The 19200-nt window shown below is 32.3% G+C and overlaps 1 protein-coding gene and 1 long non-coding RNA gene across 4 annotated transcripts; one reads left to right on the top strand and one right to left on the bottom strand.

Annotated features, from left to right (window-relative positions):
- The first annotated feature begins 2878 nt into the window (after positions 1–2878).
- On the top strand, positions 2879–6189 carry LOC150035065 (uncharacterized). Its single transcript, XR_016530941.1, has 2 exons — positions 2879–3019; positions 5997–6189. It is a non-coding gene; the product is annotated as an uncharacterized LOC150035065 (long non-coding RNA).
- A 3970-nt stretch (positions 6190–10159) lies between these two features.
- LOC120081581 (protein TIFY 6B-like) lies at positions 10160–13438 on the bottom strand. Of its 3 annotated transcripts, XM_039036599.2 has the most exons (8): positions 13095–13438; positions 12509–12666; positions 11907–11931; positions 11642–11819; positions 11442–11535; positions 10999–11335; positions 10709–10766; positions 10160–10562 (listed from the first exon to the last, which is right to left on the bottom strand). In XM_039036599.2, exons 1-8 carry the CDS (start codon positions 13180–13182, stop codon positions 10442–10444), a joined length of 1059 nt encoding a protein of 352 aa, XP_038892527.1. In that variant the 5' UTR covers positions 13183–13438; the 3' UTR covers positions 10160–10441. The 3 variants fall into 3 exon arrangements, with proteins under 3 accessions (XP_038892527.1, XP_038892526.1, XP_038892528.1); XM_039036598.2 differs by having other exon boundaries at positions 11642–11931; XM_039036600.2 differs by lacking the exon at positions 11907–11931 and having other exon boundaries at positions 11642–11748; positions 13095–13430.
- Between the last annotated feature and the right edge of the window lie 5762 nt (positions 13439–19200).

Genomic DNA, 19200 nt, shown 5'->3' with positions numbered 1-19200 from the left:
AAATTTAATTGAGAAATTAAAGAGAATTAAAATGCTAAATCTCAAAAAACCATATCGGTACATTAGTTTCATATATCTCATGAAAAACACCCACCACACCAAAATTAAACCGAATTGAATGCTTATATGATGCTCTGATACTAATTGTTAGAGTGTAATAACATGCAGCGGAAGTATCAAGGACCATAAGCATTCAAATTCACTAATTTTGGTAGAAACTAAAGCATGCTCATCTAAATAAGAAGGTTTTAGATTATACCTTTGTAGAACTCTTCAAGATCTTGATCAAACAGCAGTATTCTTCACCAAAGATCACCGTAAACCACTTCAAGATTTTTCCCACTATCATCTTGAAGCTTTAGACCGAGTTGTGGGACTCAAGCTCACAACAGCAAGTTTTTGAAGAATTCTTCTTCAGTCGAAATTTTCTCTCAAAATTTCTGTAGAATGCATGCCTCCAAATCACTCAATTCTTCTTTATTTATTGTAGATGAACATGCAAAGAAGAAAATGTGCATGAATTGTAGTTCATGTTTGGAGTTTAATGAAGAAGAGGAAGTGAGCTTTTTGTGAGCATGAAGAAGATGATAATGGAAAATCTCACATTTCCATTCTATGCATGTAATCCGATTTTTCAATTTTATCTTTAAAACCAAAATCTTGATTTTAAAATCATTTTGATATTAAAACTGAAAAGTTAATTTTCTAAAATTAATTTCATAAATTAATTTAAAAAATATTAATTAATTTAAGATCAAATATTAAATTAATTTTTGCACAAAACCATCTTTATATACTTAAATCATATTTAAATATATATTCTCCTATTTTGTTTAATTTTAATTTGAACGTTCCAAATTAATCTCTCAAGCTACTCTAAAGCTTAACCATTTACGAGCTAGTAGGGGGACCTCGCGAACGTACAGATCATGGGCTCCAACGATTCAAGATTAATCGGCTAAACTCATTAGTCCGATCTAACCTCCATTCATTAAGTAATGGGACACTCCACTATAGCCCATAGTTGTATTCCTCTCACTGTAGATATATTATGTCCACTTTAGAACCATAATCAGTAAGTCGATCCTTCACAGTTTGTTCGTAATCAGTTGGGTCAAAATAACTGTTTTACCCTTGTGAATACATCTTGTTCCTTAAGTTCCTACTAACCCTCTAATGAACAATTTTGATTCATAATCCTTATGAATCAAATCCTTTCTCTATGATGAGAAAGCGGGCCCCGATTGTTCAAGACCTGGAATCAGTACTTAAGAGAACAACCTATCTGCTAACCCTAAATTAGGTAATCCTTATGAATCAAATCCTTTCTCTATGATGAGAAAGCGGGCCCCGATTGTTCAAGACCTGGAATCAGTACTTAAGAGAACAACCTATCTGCTAACCCTAAATTAGGTAATCCTTATGAATCAAATCCTTTCTCTATGATGAGAAAGCGGGCCCCGATTGTTCAAGACCTGGAATCAGTACTTAAGAGAACAACCTATCTGCTAACCCTAAATCAGGTGAGTGAATTCCATCTTGCAAGGCTATGTCCCAGCTATTCATCTGGTCTTATCCCCAAAATGGGAAGCTTATTGAGCATTGCCATTGGACTATTCTCACTGTTTGCAGATCAAAGGATAATCCCGAACAAACAGGAGTTCATAGCCAGCTTAGGATTAAGATCGAGTTAAACTAGATTATTTGATAAATGAAATAGTCAGTTTTAACAGTAAATAGTCGTTATAAAGAAAATGGACTATTTTCGTGGTCCAATTTATATGCAAACTCATTGCATAAGATGCCCCCACTCACATGTCTCAACATGAACGATTTGTGGATTACATCGTTTGTAGCACTTTACAACTTCTTGTAACAACTACAGAGTGAATCACATCCAATAGTGTTACCAAGATGAGATACCCAATTTCATCCATATACTTATTAGACCATTTAAGCTATATACTGTCAACTCGATCCTATTTATGTTACTACATAAAGTTACAGTATCTAGACTATAGCCATGGATATGTTTATTGGATTTTCATAATAAGATACAAAATCAACAAGTTATTATTATTGATAAATAGAATGTTTAACACGAACTGCGAGTTCTAGGACATTCCCAACACATATAGACCTGGTTACTTAGGCTTCTAACTATACTTGAAATCAAGGTTGAATAGACTATATCTTACTTCATAGTTGGAAAGGCAATGTGGTTGCAATGCAACTACAATACTTAAGATATTTAACCCAAGGGTTAAAACTTGACTTGATTCCCTTCTTTGTTGTCATATTACTCTACTATTTTCGATTATTTCAATATGTCTCCCTTCATTATCGTCATCCTCTATTTCCCCGGCACGAGTAACCACGTCCATATCTCTTGCTACTTCGTCTTCTTGAACTATTCCCACATAAACCTACCCCTTACCCAATCTTTCAACCACTATCCCACAACTGCCTATTAATGCTCATGTACCTTTATAACTTGACCAACGTATTCCCACTAATATTCATACCATACACACCTAGGCCAAATTTGGAATATTCAATCCATGACTATTGGACTTCAGTGCATACACCAACACTCCCATTGATTCAGTTTCCTACAATAAGGCATTGAAATTTCCTTACTTGTGCTTTGTAATGGCAGATGCGTTTAATGCTCTAAGGTAGTTGGCCCCTAGATCCCCTCACATGAACGTTGTTGGTTGTAAGTAAATTTTTTGAACGAAGTATAATACTGATGGCTATGTTGATTGCTGGCTTTAACTTTGCTGAGATGTTCAGTCCAATTGTTAAAAAGTCCACCATTTTCGTGTTATTCTACACTTGTTGCGAATTATAAGTTGTCTTTACACCAGATGGACATGAAAAATGTCTTTCTTCATGGTCAATTATAAGAATAGATTTTCATGTCTCAAAAAGTGGGGTTTGTTGACAAAAACTACCCAACTCATGTTTGTTTTCTCTACAATAGTCTCTATGGCCTCAAGCAAGCACCACAAGCATGGTAAGATCGCTTTGCTCGTACTTGTTCACTCTCGGCTTTGTAATGCCCTCTTCTAACAATTTCTTGTTTGTTCGATATGTGGTTTTCTCCTCAACTTACCTTCTTCTCCATGTGGTTGATGTTGTCATTACTAGACCTTATTATGTTTATGTCAATCAGTTGAAACTTGTTTTATCTGTTGAGTTCCAAAGTTCAAAGCTAGGAAAGCTTAGTTATTTTCTCGGTCATGAAGTTCAGAATGTTCTTGGTGGAATCTTCGTCAATCAGACAAAGTATCTCCTTGATCTACTTAGTACCTCTAGCATGTCTAATGTCAAACCTTATCTAATACCCATGTTGACGACAGTTGATCTTGATGCCTCTACGCCTTCATTCTCTAATATTACCCGCCCAAATTTTGCCTTTACTATGAATCGTGTTAGTTAGTTCATGTAGCATCCTATTTTTATTTATTATACTATCATTAAACTCATTATACGATATCCTTGTGGCACACCTAGTCTTGATATTCTATCCAAACCTGACACTTTATCCCTCTATGCCTTTGGTGATGCCAATTAGGTCGGTGATACCTTTGATCGTCACTCTACTACAAGACATGTTGTCCTCCTTGGATCCTCTCCTATATCTAATTCTACTAAAAAAATCTACAGTGTGATCTTCGATCGTCTTTCTTTCTGATCCTCCTATGTTATGGTGTGAAAACATCTCTACTATATCTCTGACAAGTAATCCACTAGTATTTCACATTCAAACAAAGTACATTGAAATTGATTACCATTTTGTTCATGAAAAAGTTATTCGTAAAGATCTTTTTGTAAAGTTCATCTCCTCCCAAAGCCAAGTTTGTGGACTTGTTTACTAAGACACTATCTTCACATTCCTTTCAAGCCTACTGTGGTAAACTCATGATATGTTATAACTAAAATATCAAATCTTATTAGTTCTTTCCTTTTTTTTTTTTTTTTTTTTTTTTCATTTGCATAAATCAACAAGTGAAATGAAGAGAGATCAAACTTTGAAATATCTATGATTTAATTTAAGTAAAATTTCTTAATTTTCCCTTAATTTCTCTCTGATCTGAGTTTTTTTTTATCCCATCTCTTTAAAGTTATTTTCTTTTAACTTTTCTCTATAAAAAAAAAAAAATATTCTTATTCCTACTTCCACATATTTTGCTCTAATATTTGTCTTTACCTATCAACTTTTTAAAAAACGTAAAGCAAATATATTTATCAATAACTTTTATTCTTTTTTCAATTTTAACATAAAACCAAAAACAATATGTTCATTTTATTACCTAAAAATAGAAAAACTAAAACGGTGAAATTTGATTTATTTGTAGAAAATATTGCAATTGAAATATAATTTTCAGTGATTGATTTTGAATTGTTTGGTAAATGATTTTGTAGATAAATATTATATAGATTCCCAAAGTCTTTTTTTCCCCCTTTTTGTTGCTTTTGATAAAGGAAATTTCCATTCAAATTAAAAATATTCGTCCTTCAATTATTATACCTTCAATATATCTCTATATTGATTTGTTACACGTTTTTTTATTTTCCTTGGCAGCAGATGGAGAGATATTTTAGTCTCTTTGGAAAGATTCAAAATGCAACGTGAATTTCATTTTCTATAAATAATTAAGGATTAAAATTATTTTCGTTTTTTCGAGATTGATAATTGACTATTGATATACACATTTTCTCTTGAGGTTAGAAATTCAAATTACACCATTTTTGTCACTAGGTAGGTGGGTAAACTTAGATTACATTGTTCGATAAAATTACCATTTTAACCTCAAGATTAGTCGATCTGAAGTTTAGGTTATTCATGACCATATCAAAATGTAAATGAACATAACACAACAATAATTGATAGATACTCCAAAGTCGAAGGTTCAAATTCCCTCCCATTCGCTATATTTAAGAAGAAAAAAAAGAAAGAAAAAACTACTTAATTTCCCATGTGGCTATGTCGCTAAAGTGGTAGGTGTATTGAGTGAAGGATTAAAACACTAGAAGAAAAATGAGTTCTCCCGACGCCTAAATCAAGCGTTGGGAGTTTAGTCGTCAGGAGAGACCATCTCTCCCGACGCCATAAAGTCCTATCAGGAGTTCCTGGGGAACTCTCAATGCCGTAAGGTATTCTTGATGTGTGTTGGTCATTGTTTACTCGTTATGTGTGTTGATCATTGTTTACTCGTTTTGTGTGTTTTTGATGTTCGAGAGGTTCCATGTTTGTCATGGGGGGTGGGTAGAGTTTTATTACACCCGTCTTGTCCTTGAACTCAGAGTTCTTGTGTGTTTATGAATGTTTATGAAGTTTAATATATTATTGGGGTGGGGGTTGAGATTGGTTAAACTATTTTGGGGACAAAGTTTGAGTTTTATGTGTGTTAGTCATTGTTTACTCATTTTGTGTGTTTTTTATGTTCGGGAGGTTCCATGTTTATCATGGGGGGTGGGTAGAGTTTCATTACATCCGTCTTATCCTTGAACTCGAAGTTCTTGTGTGTTTATGAATGTTTACAAAGTTTAATGTGTTGTTGGGGTTTGGGTTGAGATTGGGTTAAACCATTTTGGGGACAAAGTTTGAGTTTTATGTGTGTTGATCACTGTTTACTCGTTTTGTGTGTTTTTGATGTTCGGGAGGTTCCATGTTTGTCGTGGGGGGTGGGTAGAGTTTCATTACACCCGTCTTGTCCTTGAACTCGTAGTTCTTGTGTGTTTATGAATGTTTACGATGTTTAATGCGTTGTTGGGGGTGGGTTGAGATTGGATTAAACCATTTTGGGGACAAAGTTTGAGTTTTATGTGTGTTGGTCATTGTTTACTCGTTTTGTGTGTTTTCTATGTTCGGGAGATTACATGTTTGTCATGGGGGGTGGGTAGAGTTTCATTACCGCCCGTATTGAAGTTTAAACGTGTTGTGATGTTTACCGATATAACATTTGAATATTTTTGTTTTATTGTAGAATGCTGTTCGGAGATGAGTTGGGATAATTATTGAAGATGTTGTGTTCCAGACGTGTTCTAAACGTTGTTTTGATTTTATTTCTTTTATGTATTTGTGATATGAATGTTTATGAACTTCTAGTATCGACTTCGTTTGGATATTGTAATTTTTTATTTACTTGTTATAATATGGACTTCATTTTTGTGGTTTAATTATGTGAATCTTTATTTGTGTTTACTATGTTTTATAGGTTATTCATATCAAATTTTAAAAAATTACAAATGATAGAATAAAAATATTCGATAGACAATTTTCAACTAATGAATGTACTCCCCACGCATATATTACTGCATCGGGAGTTCTTGTATCTCCCGACACCCTATATGTACGTCGGGAGTTCTCCGACTAACTCCTGATGCCATTTTAAAGTGCGTCAGGAGATCCTCTCCCAACGGGTTTCTCCCGACCAAACTCCCGACAACTCTTTATTCGTCGAGAGAGGTTCTCCCTATGCGTTCCTCACTTTTCCGATGAAATGTGACGTCGGGAGAAGTCAGATTTCTTGTAGTGAAATATTTATATGGAAAATTTAATTTTATTGATATATTGATGGATATATCGATGGACAACTATGTAAATAATAATAAAAAAAAAGTTTAGAATTATTTAAACTAAGAGTAGTTGTTTTAAACTAATCATTAATTTGATAACTATTTTATTTTTATTTTCTATTTTTTTAAAAAAAATTATGCTAGTTTCTCCCTAATTCTTGGAAAAGCTTTTTCACCTTTTTCTAATACACATTTGAAATTTATCCTAAATTTTTAAATAAATCAAGTTTTTTAAAAACAAGGTTTCAAAATTTGAGTTAATTTTGAGCCTTTTTAAAAAGTTGGTAATACAATAAGAAAATTATGGGTACTCTGTAGGAATGGAAGTCATATCTTTAAGCTTAAGTTTTGAAACCATAAAACCAAAAGTGTATTATTATTATTATTATTATTATTAATGTTTTGAGTATTTATAAAAAAAAGATATAAGTGTTATCTATTGCTTACTAATACCAATGTTGAATTCTTTAATTTATAAATATATCAAATGTTTCAAAATATATTGCGCATACCTATTCGTCACTTCATTGAAGAAAATCAAATCACACATTTGCATTGTTAGGAGTTTAAATCATTTGTAACTTTTTACGAAACATGAATGATATCAACAAAATAAGTAAAACAAGATCTTTAGTATTGCAAAAATGAACATATCTCAATTGACATTTAGTAAGACTGACAAAAAAGTATATGGTTCATATCCCACAATTATTGTTCAAATAAAAAAAAGATTATATATACCCTTAGATTAAATAATTTACTAATGAAGCTAGTAGAGACAAAATGCACCTATTAATTATTCTCTTAAAAAAAGAGATCATTTTATCAACATTCAAATCAATACATTAAAAATTATTAAATTTTAGGACATAAATGGTCTCTATAGCTCATTGGCCATCTTCATTTAGAGTCTTAATCTCTCCAAATTCTTCTATAAGTTTCATCTTTGTTATAAATCTTTCTACAAAATAACTCTCTTGTTTGATAAAAGGTTATCCTTTCATAAAGAAACTCAATAAAAACTTGACACATTGAGATATACATTCTTGACATGATTACATTGAAGCTTAACTCTAAGTCCTTTTTCACCAAATGAACAAAAAACAAAACAAAGTTATGATTTTGGATAAGTTCTAAAATTAATCTTCATATTACCAAATAATAAATTAATCTTTTTGTATATTGTCTATTTTTTTCAAAAGGTCTTTGGGGATTCAAACCTCTCTTAATTATTAATACATAATATTGTGTTTGTTAAACTATGTTTGCTTTGACATATTTCATTAACAGATTTTTTAGTTTCATCTTTTGAAAGCTAAGGTGATAAATGTTTCTTTTACCAATGTTTTTTATGCTATTTTGAAGAAGTTTTCTAAGTATAAGCCAAATTGAAAAAATTTACGTCCATTTGATAACCATTTGATTTTTATTTTTAGTTTTTGAAAATTAAGTATATTGGCACTACTCCACCTCTAAATTTATTCCTTTGTTATCTACTTTTTACCAATAGTTTAAAAAACCAAGCCAAATTTTGAAAACCAATAAAAATAGTTTTTAAAAACTTATTTTTTTATTTTAGAAATTGGCTAAGAATTCAACCACTGTAATTAAGAAAGATATAACTCATCATTAAAAAAGCTGGAAGAAAATAAGCTTAATTTTCAAAAATTAAAAATAAAAAACGAAAAAGTTTATCAAACGGGACTTTAATGTGTGTATATATATGGTTTTAGAAACTAGTGTTTGAAATTGAGTTAAGAATTCACATTTATTTATGAGAGCGAAGAAAAACTATACCAATAAATGATTCTTTTGCCAATGTGTTTGTTTTGCTATTTTGAAAAAGTTTTCAAAGTACAAAACCAACTTTTAAAAATTTAGGTCTCGCTGAGTAACTATTTCGTTTTTTGTTTTTGGTTTTTGAAAATTAAACCTATTTCCTCCAATTTTTTTATCATGATTTATATCTTTACTAAATATGATGGTTAAATTCTTAGCCAAATTCCAAAAACAAAAACAAGTTTTTAAAAGCTACTTATTTTTAGTTTTCAAAATTTGGCTTGGGTTTTTAAACTATTGGTTAAAACTCACCAATGCCCCTACCACATTCTGCACCCTCCACAATGAGCTATCCCACCTATACTTAGACAACCGGTGATATACTTTGATCATGGGCTATAACTATTCGTTAAACGACCATGTTAACCACCTATAGACCTTAAGGTATTAAGAAAGAATCATCTCTATGTAAAATAGTAGATAACTAATAAAGAAATCGATATCGGGAGGTGGAAGTAATTTTTATAGGCTTAATTTTTAAAGAATAAAAACAAAAAATCAAATGGTTTTCAAATGGAGTCATAACGTGTATATATATATATATATAATTTGAAATTTAGTTAAGAATAAAAGGTGAAAACCAAACAAATCAAATTGTAAAGATGCAAGCATAATTTATTGAAACGAAGAGCAAAAAATGAAATCAAATTCAAATAGCAGGAAAAAATAAAAAAATAAACCAACAACATCCTTAAATTATGTTTAACCTATAAACACCATCAACAAGCACCAAACTCACTAGAAAATACACCGCATCAGCATTTTGTGATGTTAAAGCTATAAACTAAAACAAAACATTATTTAGCTGTCTAAAATTCGAGAACAATAAATAACTAAATCTATAATTTAACCAACAAATAAAAATACATTTTTTTCATGAAAATTTTTTACAGATAAAAAAAATGTTGAATTATTTACAGAAATAGCAAAAAAAAAAAATAATAATAATAATAAATACTAATATTTCCATCAGCATCTATTAGTGAATTAAAGTTTTATTATTTTGTGTAAATAATTTTTAAAATTTTTCTATTTTTAAATATCACAGACCCTATTGGACAAACTTTCTACGCCAAAAAATGGAACATTTGTTTTTCTTCATTTACTTTAAGGGGATCAAAGCTAACTCCTTGTCTGCTTCTTTGATGAACCAACACAAAAGGCTTGACATTAACCCCTTTTGTTGTTACCTTAGTGGGGAAAATGTGCTTTCATTTTAAGTCATACATGAGTGTACCTAATGAAAAAGAGGTAACATCAACAAATTGATCAGATATTTTTATATCAAGAGATTCCCCCATCAGAGTCAAAAGCTTACAATAAAAAAAAACTAAGAATTAAAAACTAGCTTTCTTTTAGCTGAAGTTTTCACCTGCAACTTGCATTTCAAAATCTAGTTGATTAACAGCATGAAAAATTGACCACCAAACCAACACCACACTACTCCATGTTCTTCAACCAATCTTATCTTTTCAGCATCAATACCTACCAAGAAAATCTATATCAATAGATAAGTATGTAATATAAGACCGAGAGGGATGTGCAAAACGCGTAATGTTCCGAACAGTATACCAAGTAGGCTTCTATGCACAAAATGAAAGGTATATTGGATTACAGATATAGTATGACAACGGTATTGTTGATCTGGTTAAGAGGATAAAATGTATCTATCAATGATAATATCAAAGTCAATCATACAATGGATATCAAACCGAAGAGAGAAATGAAATAGTTACAAGAAATACTAATGTATACATTAAGGCTACATAAAGAGTGTTGGAAGCAATTGATCCAACAAAGTTTGAACATTAATTGACAACTCTAGGACAACTATGTATAGGGGAATATTATTTTAAGACGTGGAACTTTTGAAACCAAAGACCTTGGAGGTTTGTTCAGATAATAATAGACCATCATAAGAATCAGTAGCTTACATCTTCTTTTCTTTTAACTTACAAAACATCATATAAAATTCATCATTCTCTAAGTTCTGCATCATATGTAATTGTTGCTCTTAGCTTGCCACATTAGCGCTGTTGCCCGTGATAGGACTCGAGAAATTTGCACCGTTTGATTCTGTTGCAGCACACTCGGGATATTTCTTGCTAAGATTGTATGGAGCAGAGCTCATAACCCTATATGTCCATAAAAGTGCAGTACGATTAGATGTCGAAGCTCAAAATGTTTTTACAGATTTGATATCAGATAATAGGACAAGAATTTGGGTCTATATTTTCTTTGATAATGTTCTTTATGGTCACGAAATTGTATAATGACTTACCTCTCCTTGCGCTTCTCTAAAAACCGAGCTAAGGATGCTTTACGAGCCTGTGGAACAGCTGTAGAAGAAAACATAAAACAAAATATAAGCTGCAACTCAAGAAAGTTTCAACCTATTATACTATCAAGAATGCTTATTCCCAAATCATAGAATATCCTGAGTAATTGTGAATCGTCGGCTAAAACAGATACCATCGAAGTACGCAAATGAATAGCAGAACAATGTGCACGATATACATCAGAAGTATGAAAAGAATAAAATATGGTCACTCCTGTACGAGTATGACATACCAGATGGCATCATAGCACTAGCAGTGACAGGTCCGACCGGATTGACTTTTCTTTGAGGCTCTATTTTGCTGATAGGAGTTGTGGGAACTCCATTGGTTTTAGCTCCTTTCAACTCATCAGTGCAGCTTGACCCGCTTGCAGACTGGGCGCCAGTGTGAGAAGAAACAGACAAGGGGCTAGAGAGAGCAGGGCAAGGCAAGGCACTTACCGGCTGGTTTATAGGAGCAGCCTCACTTGCCGTAGTCATTTTTGCACCCATTCCATGAGCCTGAGCTTTTGGATGTGCAATGTTGGATATGGCAGCCCCAGCCCCAGCCAAGAACATTATAGCCTGAGCCTGCAAAAGAGTACCCTGTTACTTCAAAAGAGGCAAAGTTATATGACTCAGGTTCATTCTTCCTCTTTTTCTCTCTTTTCCAAGCAAGTAGGGGGTAATAAAGTACCTTTTCAGGGGTAATGTCATTGTAGACGTTGACGGTACCGCCGTAAAAAATAGTCAATTGGTTTGGAGATCCACCAGTAGGTTTCATGCTATTCCTGAACACATGATTCAAAAAGATGTCCAAAATGCGTTCAGTTCTACCATAAACTGCTCAATATAGTGGAGAAAAGAAATTGAAAGGTAAAAGTCGAAGAGTGTTACCATGGCTCAGTGATCCCAACAATGGAACCGAATGGTGGGAAAAATGAATTCGGAGCACTCGAAACAGGGACTCCTCCAAGTGGTTGTTTGAGGATAGAACCAGCCATCTGACCAGGAAGAGCAAAAGGGTTCTTCAAGGATAGATTGCCTAAGGAAACAGATATACCTTGATTTTGAACTGAAAATAGTTTTGTTTCGTGAGGACGGTGAATCGAATACAAATCAGGTTGCATAGGATAAGCTGCCAGGGAAAAATGAGGACCACCTTGCCTATCGTGATTGAATGTTTTCTAGATTGAAAGAGTCGAAGATACGACCGGAGAAAGAGATACAACCATATCAGCCCAAACAAAAGCAAGCCATTCGTTTTAGTAAAGGCAAAGACATTTGTTTATCCTCTTTAAACATAATAATGAGATATTTTCACACACGATCTCGACAAAATTGGGTTTATGAAACTTGGAGTCAAGAGATCTGAGTTAGTGTAATCTATCTTAGGACTATACAAAGGAATAAGTCATAGAACTCCAGGTATATGTAACCTATGCTGAATTTTGTGGATCTTCTCAGCTTGGGATTATGTAGTCCATATGATTAACAAACACATGGCCAGAGACAAGAAGACTCGCACACCAAATATAGGATTGACTTCTTAACCTCAGCCTCGGGTTAACACAAACCTAATCCATGAGTGAAACACCTCCTAACCGTTTTCGAAATCTAGCTGTGGTTCCTACACTGAACAACCTTCGAAACAATTTCGCACATCCAGCTCTAACTCTCAGTAGGTATATATGCAAGATGATACACCTCTAGTTTAAAACAAGTTCATATATCAAAAACAAAACTGAAGAACACATATCAAACCTGGATTTCTGCTGCTCTTCGTTGATCCGAAGTAGCAACGACCGGATCAGAACCGAGCTTCGAACTCTTGTCCTCTGCAGAAATCTTGAAAGGTATCATATGAGGAAGGGCAGAGGCCTTGTTAGAGGACCATGGAACACCAGAACTTTTAGTATACCCTAAAAGAAAAAAGCCCCCATGAAGATCAATCAAATTACCAGACTATAATACTAGATTACCTTGACTAACAACAACTAAACATGAAAACATAGAAGACCCCCCAATTTCATTGGAGAAAAAGATTCCAAACTGAAATTAAGAGAGGATTTTGTCATCCAACAAAATTCAACTAATCTATCATAAACAACCAGTCAGCCACCACATAATAATGAAAAAAAGAAGTGGGAATTCTCTCTGATTCCCAAAAAACCATCTTCAACCAAAAACTTCATTAAACAAAATCCAAACACCAAGATTCAACCAGCCATAAACAGAGGATTCCAAGACAGAAAACATAAAAGCAACTAACTCACAAAAAATTTTCAATAAGTTAAAGAAAGAAATGAAAAATCATAGAAACAAAAATGGAATTAGAAGAAAAAATTACCAGAATCTTGTGCTCCATCGTTGTCAATCTCCTGTTTAACCATAGCCAATGGCTCCTTAGAGCTCAAACCCAAAAAATCCATCTCCATTTGAGACCAGAAAACCGACAGCAACACAAAATTCAGACAAAAAACAACCCAAGTTGAGAAAATTTGAAACAAAGAGAAGGGCAAACAAGAAAAAAAAGGAAAGAAGAAATGAACAGCAGCAACAGCAGCAGCAGCAGCAGCGAAATAAAGCAGAGAAGAAGAGGCGTATTTGGATCTTGGCCGTCATTGGAATTTAAGCATGTTTATGAATTAATCGGAAAAGTTTACCTATAGAGCCGGTAACGTTGACTGGCTTAGCCGGTAACTCACAACGTGCGAATTGTTAAAAACCCTTCACGCATTACTACGGCGGTGGTACCACTTTCATTCGCTGTCATTCTCTCACAGCCTGCCACGTGTCTTTCCGCACGTGGTTCACTTATTCATGACCCGATGTATTCGCCACCTAACGATTATTTCCTTCAACTCGTCGATTTTTTCATTTTGTTTTCCTCGTGAATATTATTATTTATTAATTATAAATTTGAAAGGAAAAAAAAAAAAAAAAAAGATGAAATTGTTGATATGAATATGATGGATACTATACTACTAGCTTTCTTGTCTTCTTCTTTACTTTTTTTTAGTGTGCCTATTTATATTGATTTTTTTCTTTTAAGGTTCTATTAAAAAAAATTGTACTACTTTTATGTGAATTTTATACTTTATTGTCTAATTGGATTTGTATTTACTATTTGATGTCTATCTTGGTTTCAAGAATTCGGTCAATGTATTTAAATTAAAAATGGAGAAGTAATTATGAATAAATTTAATTGTACGTTATGGGTAGAAAAAAAAATATGGTTAAGTATTTAGTTATAAGGGAATGAACCAATTAGAGATGTCTATTCTCCTACGGATCAAGGTCCCATGGAGACCTATTCTGAATGAGAGTAGGAAATCCTCGATTGCATGGAAATGCAAAAGGAGCAAAAAGAATTCTCCCTATTGGCTAAATGGGGACAAAGATGGAGATTACATTCTCCATCTCTAGCCTAGTCTCGTCCCAATGAGTATAATAATAATAATAATAATAATAATAATAATAATAATAATAAAACTCACATCCCCGGTGAATATGATTTTATAACTTTACATATATATATGTTTGTTCATTTCTTTATTATTTACTCAATTAGTTATTTTCTAGTTTTCAACACAATTTTTTCATCCTTTAATACATTTTAAAAATATTTTAATATTTAAGACTTTCTTATCTTTAAGATAAAGAATGTTGTTATATTTAAACTGGTAATATATAAATTGAATGCTAGACTAAAATATTGTAATATTTAAATTTTAATTTTTAAAAACCGTGAAATTAAATATTTTAATTACATAAAATATTGTTGTTTTTATAAGACAATTTTATAATATTTTCTTTGAACAAAAAATGTATTGGAAACAACTCATTTAATATATAAAATTTTATCTGATTGAGAATAAATTTAAAAGTTCTTAAAAATAAATAAATTATATAAAAGAAATAAAGGATGAATTTTTCCTGCAAGGATGGAGATTGAAATAGGAGGCAGGGATGGAGACGGGGAAGGTTTCCCCGTCCTCGCAACGCCTCGTGAACATCTCTAGACCTAATGGATCATTCCAAGAGAAGTGTTTTATTTGGCTAAGTATAGTCATCGAGCTATAGACTCATCCATAAGAGCTAAAGATATCAATTTCTGTCATAAGATCAACAAGAATCATGAAGGGGTCCTAGGGTTAACCATGGAAGTTAATAAGGTCGTGGATGCTGACTCATAGGATCGATCATAAGAGAAAAATAATGTCTAAGTATGAAGGACTACTGTTGCCACACTTTGATGACTAACTCTGATGACCATCTTTGCGTGGCCAACTCCGATGACCAAGTCCGACAACAACTTTAATGAAGATCACTTCCATTGATTAACTCTGATGACAACCACCTATGATAGTATTCACCTCTGACAACCAACTCTGATGACCACTTCAGGCGACCAACTTAAACTATCAACTTTGTCGTTCATCCCCAAGAAATAACTCTACCAACCAACTCAATTGATAATATACTAAAAGAAGAAAAAACAAAAAAACTTGGTTGACAAAAGTGTTGTTAAATACACATTTGAAACTATTAGTTTATAGTGTTTAATAGTTGTCTTTTACAGTAATTTGATATTTAGGAATTGTCTGAGGATGATTAGGCCATCCTTATAGACGTACTTGTCATAGACATCCAGGAGACTATTTATTTCTTAACAGTCCCATAGTCTAGGAAGAGGTATTACTTGTGTCACCTTGGTAGGACTAACTAGCTTGACTATCTTAATAAACAATATTTTTTACATGAAATTTGTTTATTGTTGGCCATGTTTATACTTTGTCTTTTGTGAACATGTATATAAATCTATGATGACAACCCTATTTTTTGTGCATGCTCAACTCATATGTTCCACAATCGTTAAAGTAAACGTTGTTGATTATATAAATAATAGTATTTCATCTACATTGAGTGCAATAGTTACATGTAGAAAATTGTAAAATTTATTTTATTTATTGAGTTCACATCTTGAATGAATGTTCAAAATTTGGTAACATATGTGTGTAGTTGAATGGTGGAACAGAAAGTTAAACAAAAAATAGAAACAATAAAAAAAATAAATAAATAAAACAAAACATGCACATGTTTTTTTTATTATAAAAAATAGCATCAGATATTGATGTGAGCATGCAATGTACGTAATCAAGTTATAGTAAAGTAAAACGGCATAAGAGGTCAAGTATCGTCCTCAAGGATCAAATTCACTGTTTTGCTTATCTATCTTAAAGTTGTGTTAATTTTAACTAAGGATTGGAAATCGAGTTTAAGTTTATGATTTTTTAAAACAATAAATGAAATGAACAACTGTGAAAATTCAAGAGTATTGATTTTATTACATACTTCACTAAGCCGTTATTACCTTTTTCATGGAATCTTGTATAAACGATATGCTTAACAACTTTCACTATCAACTTATTTTCATGAGAAATAAAAATGATTCAATGCTATAATTTCAGTTAAACATGCAGTCCATCAAATTGAACATATAACCTAACATTCATTGAAGGTCAATCAATAAGAATTAAGCACAATAATATTGAAAAGCATATAATTCAACAATATTCATAAAAACACTAAATATTAACATAAATTCATAAGTAAATTCATCAACAGCATAAAACTAAAAAATTTAGCCATTTATAGCTCTAAGGTAGCGCCTCGACTCTGCCGTGCTGAAGGGCCTCGAATTCTAATGTTGTTGCAGTACTGTACACTACGCTGCACATTGTTTGTTTAAGGGCCTTTGAGGTTTTGGCATCAGGGTTAACACAGTGGCGTTGCCTTGTTTCTTGGCAACTTGTCATTTTCTTTACTCTTCCTTTGGGATTTGGTCCAGTTTTGTTCTTTTGACTTCCAAAACTCATTTTCTTCATAATTCTCTGAAAAACACTAGCAAACACATCAAACCTAATAAAAAATAACTCCAAATAAGAAGCAAAAAAATCACTTTTCAAGTGCTTTTCAGATATCCTAACTCAACCCAACTTAACTCTATACCTTAAACACAACAAATTATTAGTAATTCAGCTCAACGCAGCACCCCAAACACAATCAGTTATTACTATCACAGAAGACTATTATCCATTAACAATAATTACCAACTCAACTCAACCTAACTATGCACACAAAATGCACCTAAGTGTATAACTTCTACATGTGCTTGAGTCTGCAAGTGAAATAATTATGACAATTCCTATCTTAGAAATTAATTAGCAAATAATCGTTGCGAAACTATATCTCTATATAACCAAGAGGGCTTGTGGCATTGAAGATACGCTAAAAACACTTTGAGCTTTCCATTTCTCATAGCTCTCTAACTTATTACTGACTTGATAATAAGAGTTTTTGTGACTAAGCACTAGACCAATAAAAGGTTCTCTAGAGCCATTATTCGATTTCACCCAAATATTACAAATCCACAGTTGGTACCAAATTTTGATATTACCAAATTTTGGTAAATAACTCTCTTAATTGTACGTTCTAACAAAATGTGTAACGCCATGAGCATGAACAATCAAGCCGTTGATGAAGAAGATTTTGATAAAACTATTGAGGTTTATGCCCTAAATCTCGTAGGGTTCTATAGTTTGTAATTATAATGTACAAACATTCTTTTATATAATAAAATATGTGATGTTTTATTTCAAAATTAGTTGCATTAACCACAAACCAATAAACTAACATCCAAGGTTATCTTTGTAACTTAAACATGTATGTAGAGACATACAGGTGGATAATATTTAAATGATAACCTAAATGGTCTGTAGTAGATGGATAAAGCTGGATACCTTATCTTGGTGACACTACAAGTATGAACCGCTTTGTAGATGTTACAATTGTTATAAAGTGCTATAAATGATATGATCCTGATCATTCATGTGGAGACATGTGAGCGGGGATATTCTATACAAAAGAGTTTGTATAAGACCAGACTACGAAATGTTTAGTCTCATTATATAACGCCGTTCATAATTGAGACTTCCATTTCACCAGAATGACCACAGGTAATATGACCTTAATCCTAAGTGAGTTGTGAACTCCTGTCTATGAAGGTGGTTCTTTGATTTGTATGAGTGAGAGTAGCCAGATTGTTGACTCAACAAGCCTTAGGTATTCGTCTGAATGGGGAGCTGAGAACACAACTACACAAGAAGAAATTCACTCTTTCCTCAATGTCTGGGCAAGTAGATAAATTGCTCCCTTAAGGGCTGATAACGAGGCTTGAACAATGTGATGTTGCACCCTCTCCTGGCCCGAGAGAGGTTTGGTCATAGTTGGACAATGATTTATTGTTCATTAGAGGGATCAGTACTACTTAAGGAGTAAGATGTAACTATAGGGGAAAATAGTATTTTTGGCCTAACTGTACTTACGAGCAATTTGTGAAGGGTCATCGTACTGTTGACTGGTTATATCCAATGAACATAGAAATATATTTGTAGTACGAAGAGTGCAGCTATCGGTCTTTAATGATGTTCTTGACAGACCGACAGCTAACGGATGGTGAATAATTTAATTAAAAGAGTTTAATTAATTATTCATGTACCATTGGAGCTTCAAGCTACAAGTCCATGAGGTCCCCTCTACAGCTTAAGAGGAATTAATGAGAATCAATTTTTGGATTAATTTGAATTGTTTAAATTAATTGAGGGAATTAATTATATGTGATATAATTAATTTAATCTAATTATATATATGATATAACTGTTATAATGCATTTGATACATTATAATATAAAGTTTATTTTAGAGGAAATAAATATTTGAATATGATTCAAATATTAATTATAGGAATTTGATTTATATAATTAAATTTAATATAAATGAGATTATATTAAATGTTATTGTTGAGAGAATAGAAACTACAGGTTGTATTTGATACAATATAGAATCTATAGGTTATGTATTATATTTGATATAACAATAGTTTAATATATATATATATATATATATATTATATGATAAGGTAGTTATCATAAAAATATATATTAAATTGGTTTATGAAAATAAATAAATTTATTTTATTTTATTTTTAAAAATCATTTTAGGAGGGAGATGTAACTCCCTTCCTCTCTTTTCTCTCTGAAAAACGTGGTAGTGGGGAAGTAAAAAGGTGTGATTCTTCTTCTACCTATTGTGGTTTTCACAGAGAGAAATACACAGAAAAAGTTATGTGAGAATTGCTAAATATCATCTCTTCCTCTCAAACACTCACATAATCTATCTCCTCCAAAATAGTCAAAGCCCACAAAACTCCTGGATTCTCATCCAAAGAATACAGAGGGAATATTTGTAGTGGTGTCCTCACTGACGCTTAAAGGGTTCAGGATTGTTTGTGACAAGTTTTAGAGAAGGAATCTCGTGAAGAAGAATTCTTCAAGGGTATGGTTTCTTAAACCCCTTTTCTTTTTTGTATTCTTTGTTTTAAAGCATGCTACA

This window comes from Benincasa hispida, chromosome 7, assembly GCF_027475165.1.
Source record: "Benincasa hispida cultivar pf3 chromosome 7, pf3_genome.v1.1, whole genome shotgun sequence".
Lineage (NCBI taxonomy): Eukaryota > Viridiplantae > Streptophyta > Magnoliopsida > Cucurbitales > Cucurbitaceae > Benincasa > Benincasa hispida.
Note: the sequence above shows the minus strand (reverse complement) of the source record. Positions and strands in the feature narration are given on the sequence as shown.

What these genes read in the sequence shown, in the direction of transcription:
- LOC120081581 (XM_039036598.2), bottom strand. Translation starts at nt 13,182, where the DNA reads ATGGAGATGGATTTTTTGGGTTTGAGCTCTAAGGAGCCATTGGCTATG. An exon ending in ATGACATTACCCCTGAAAAG is followed by an intron (nt 11,336 to 11,441) that starts GTACTTTATTAC and finishes ACTCTTTTGCAG; the next exon opens with GCTCAGGCTATAATGTTCTT. An exon ending in TTAGAGAAGCGCAAGGAGAG is followed by an intron (nt 10,563 to 10,708) that starts GTAAGTCATTAT and finishes ATGGACATATAG; the next exon opens with GGTTATGAGCTCTGCTCCAT.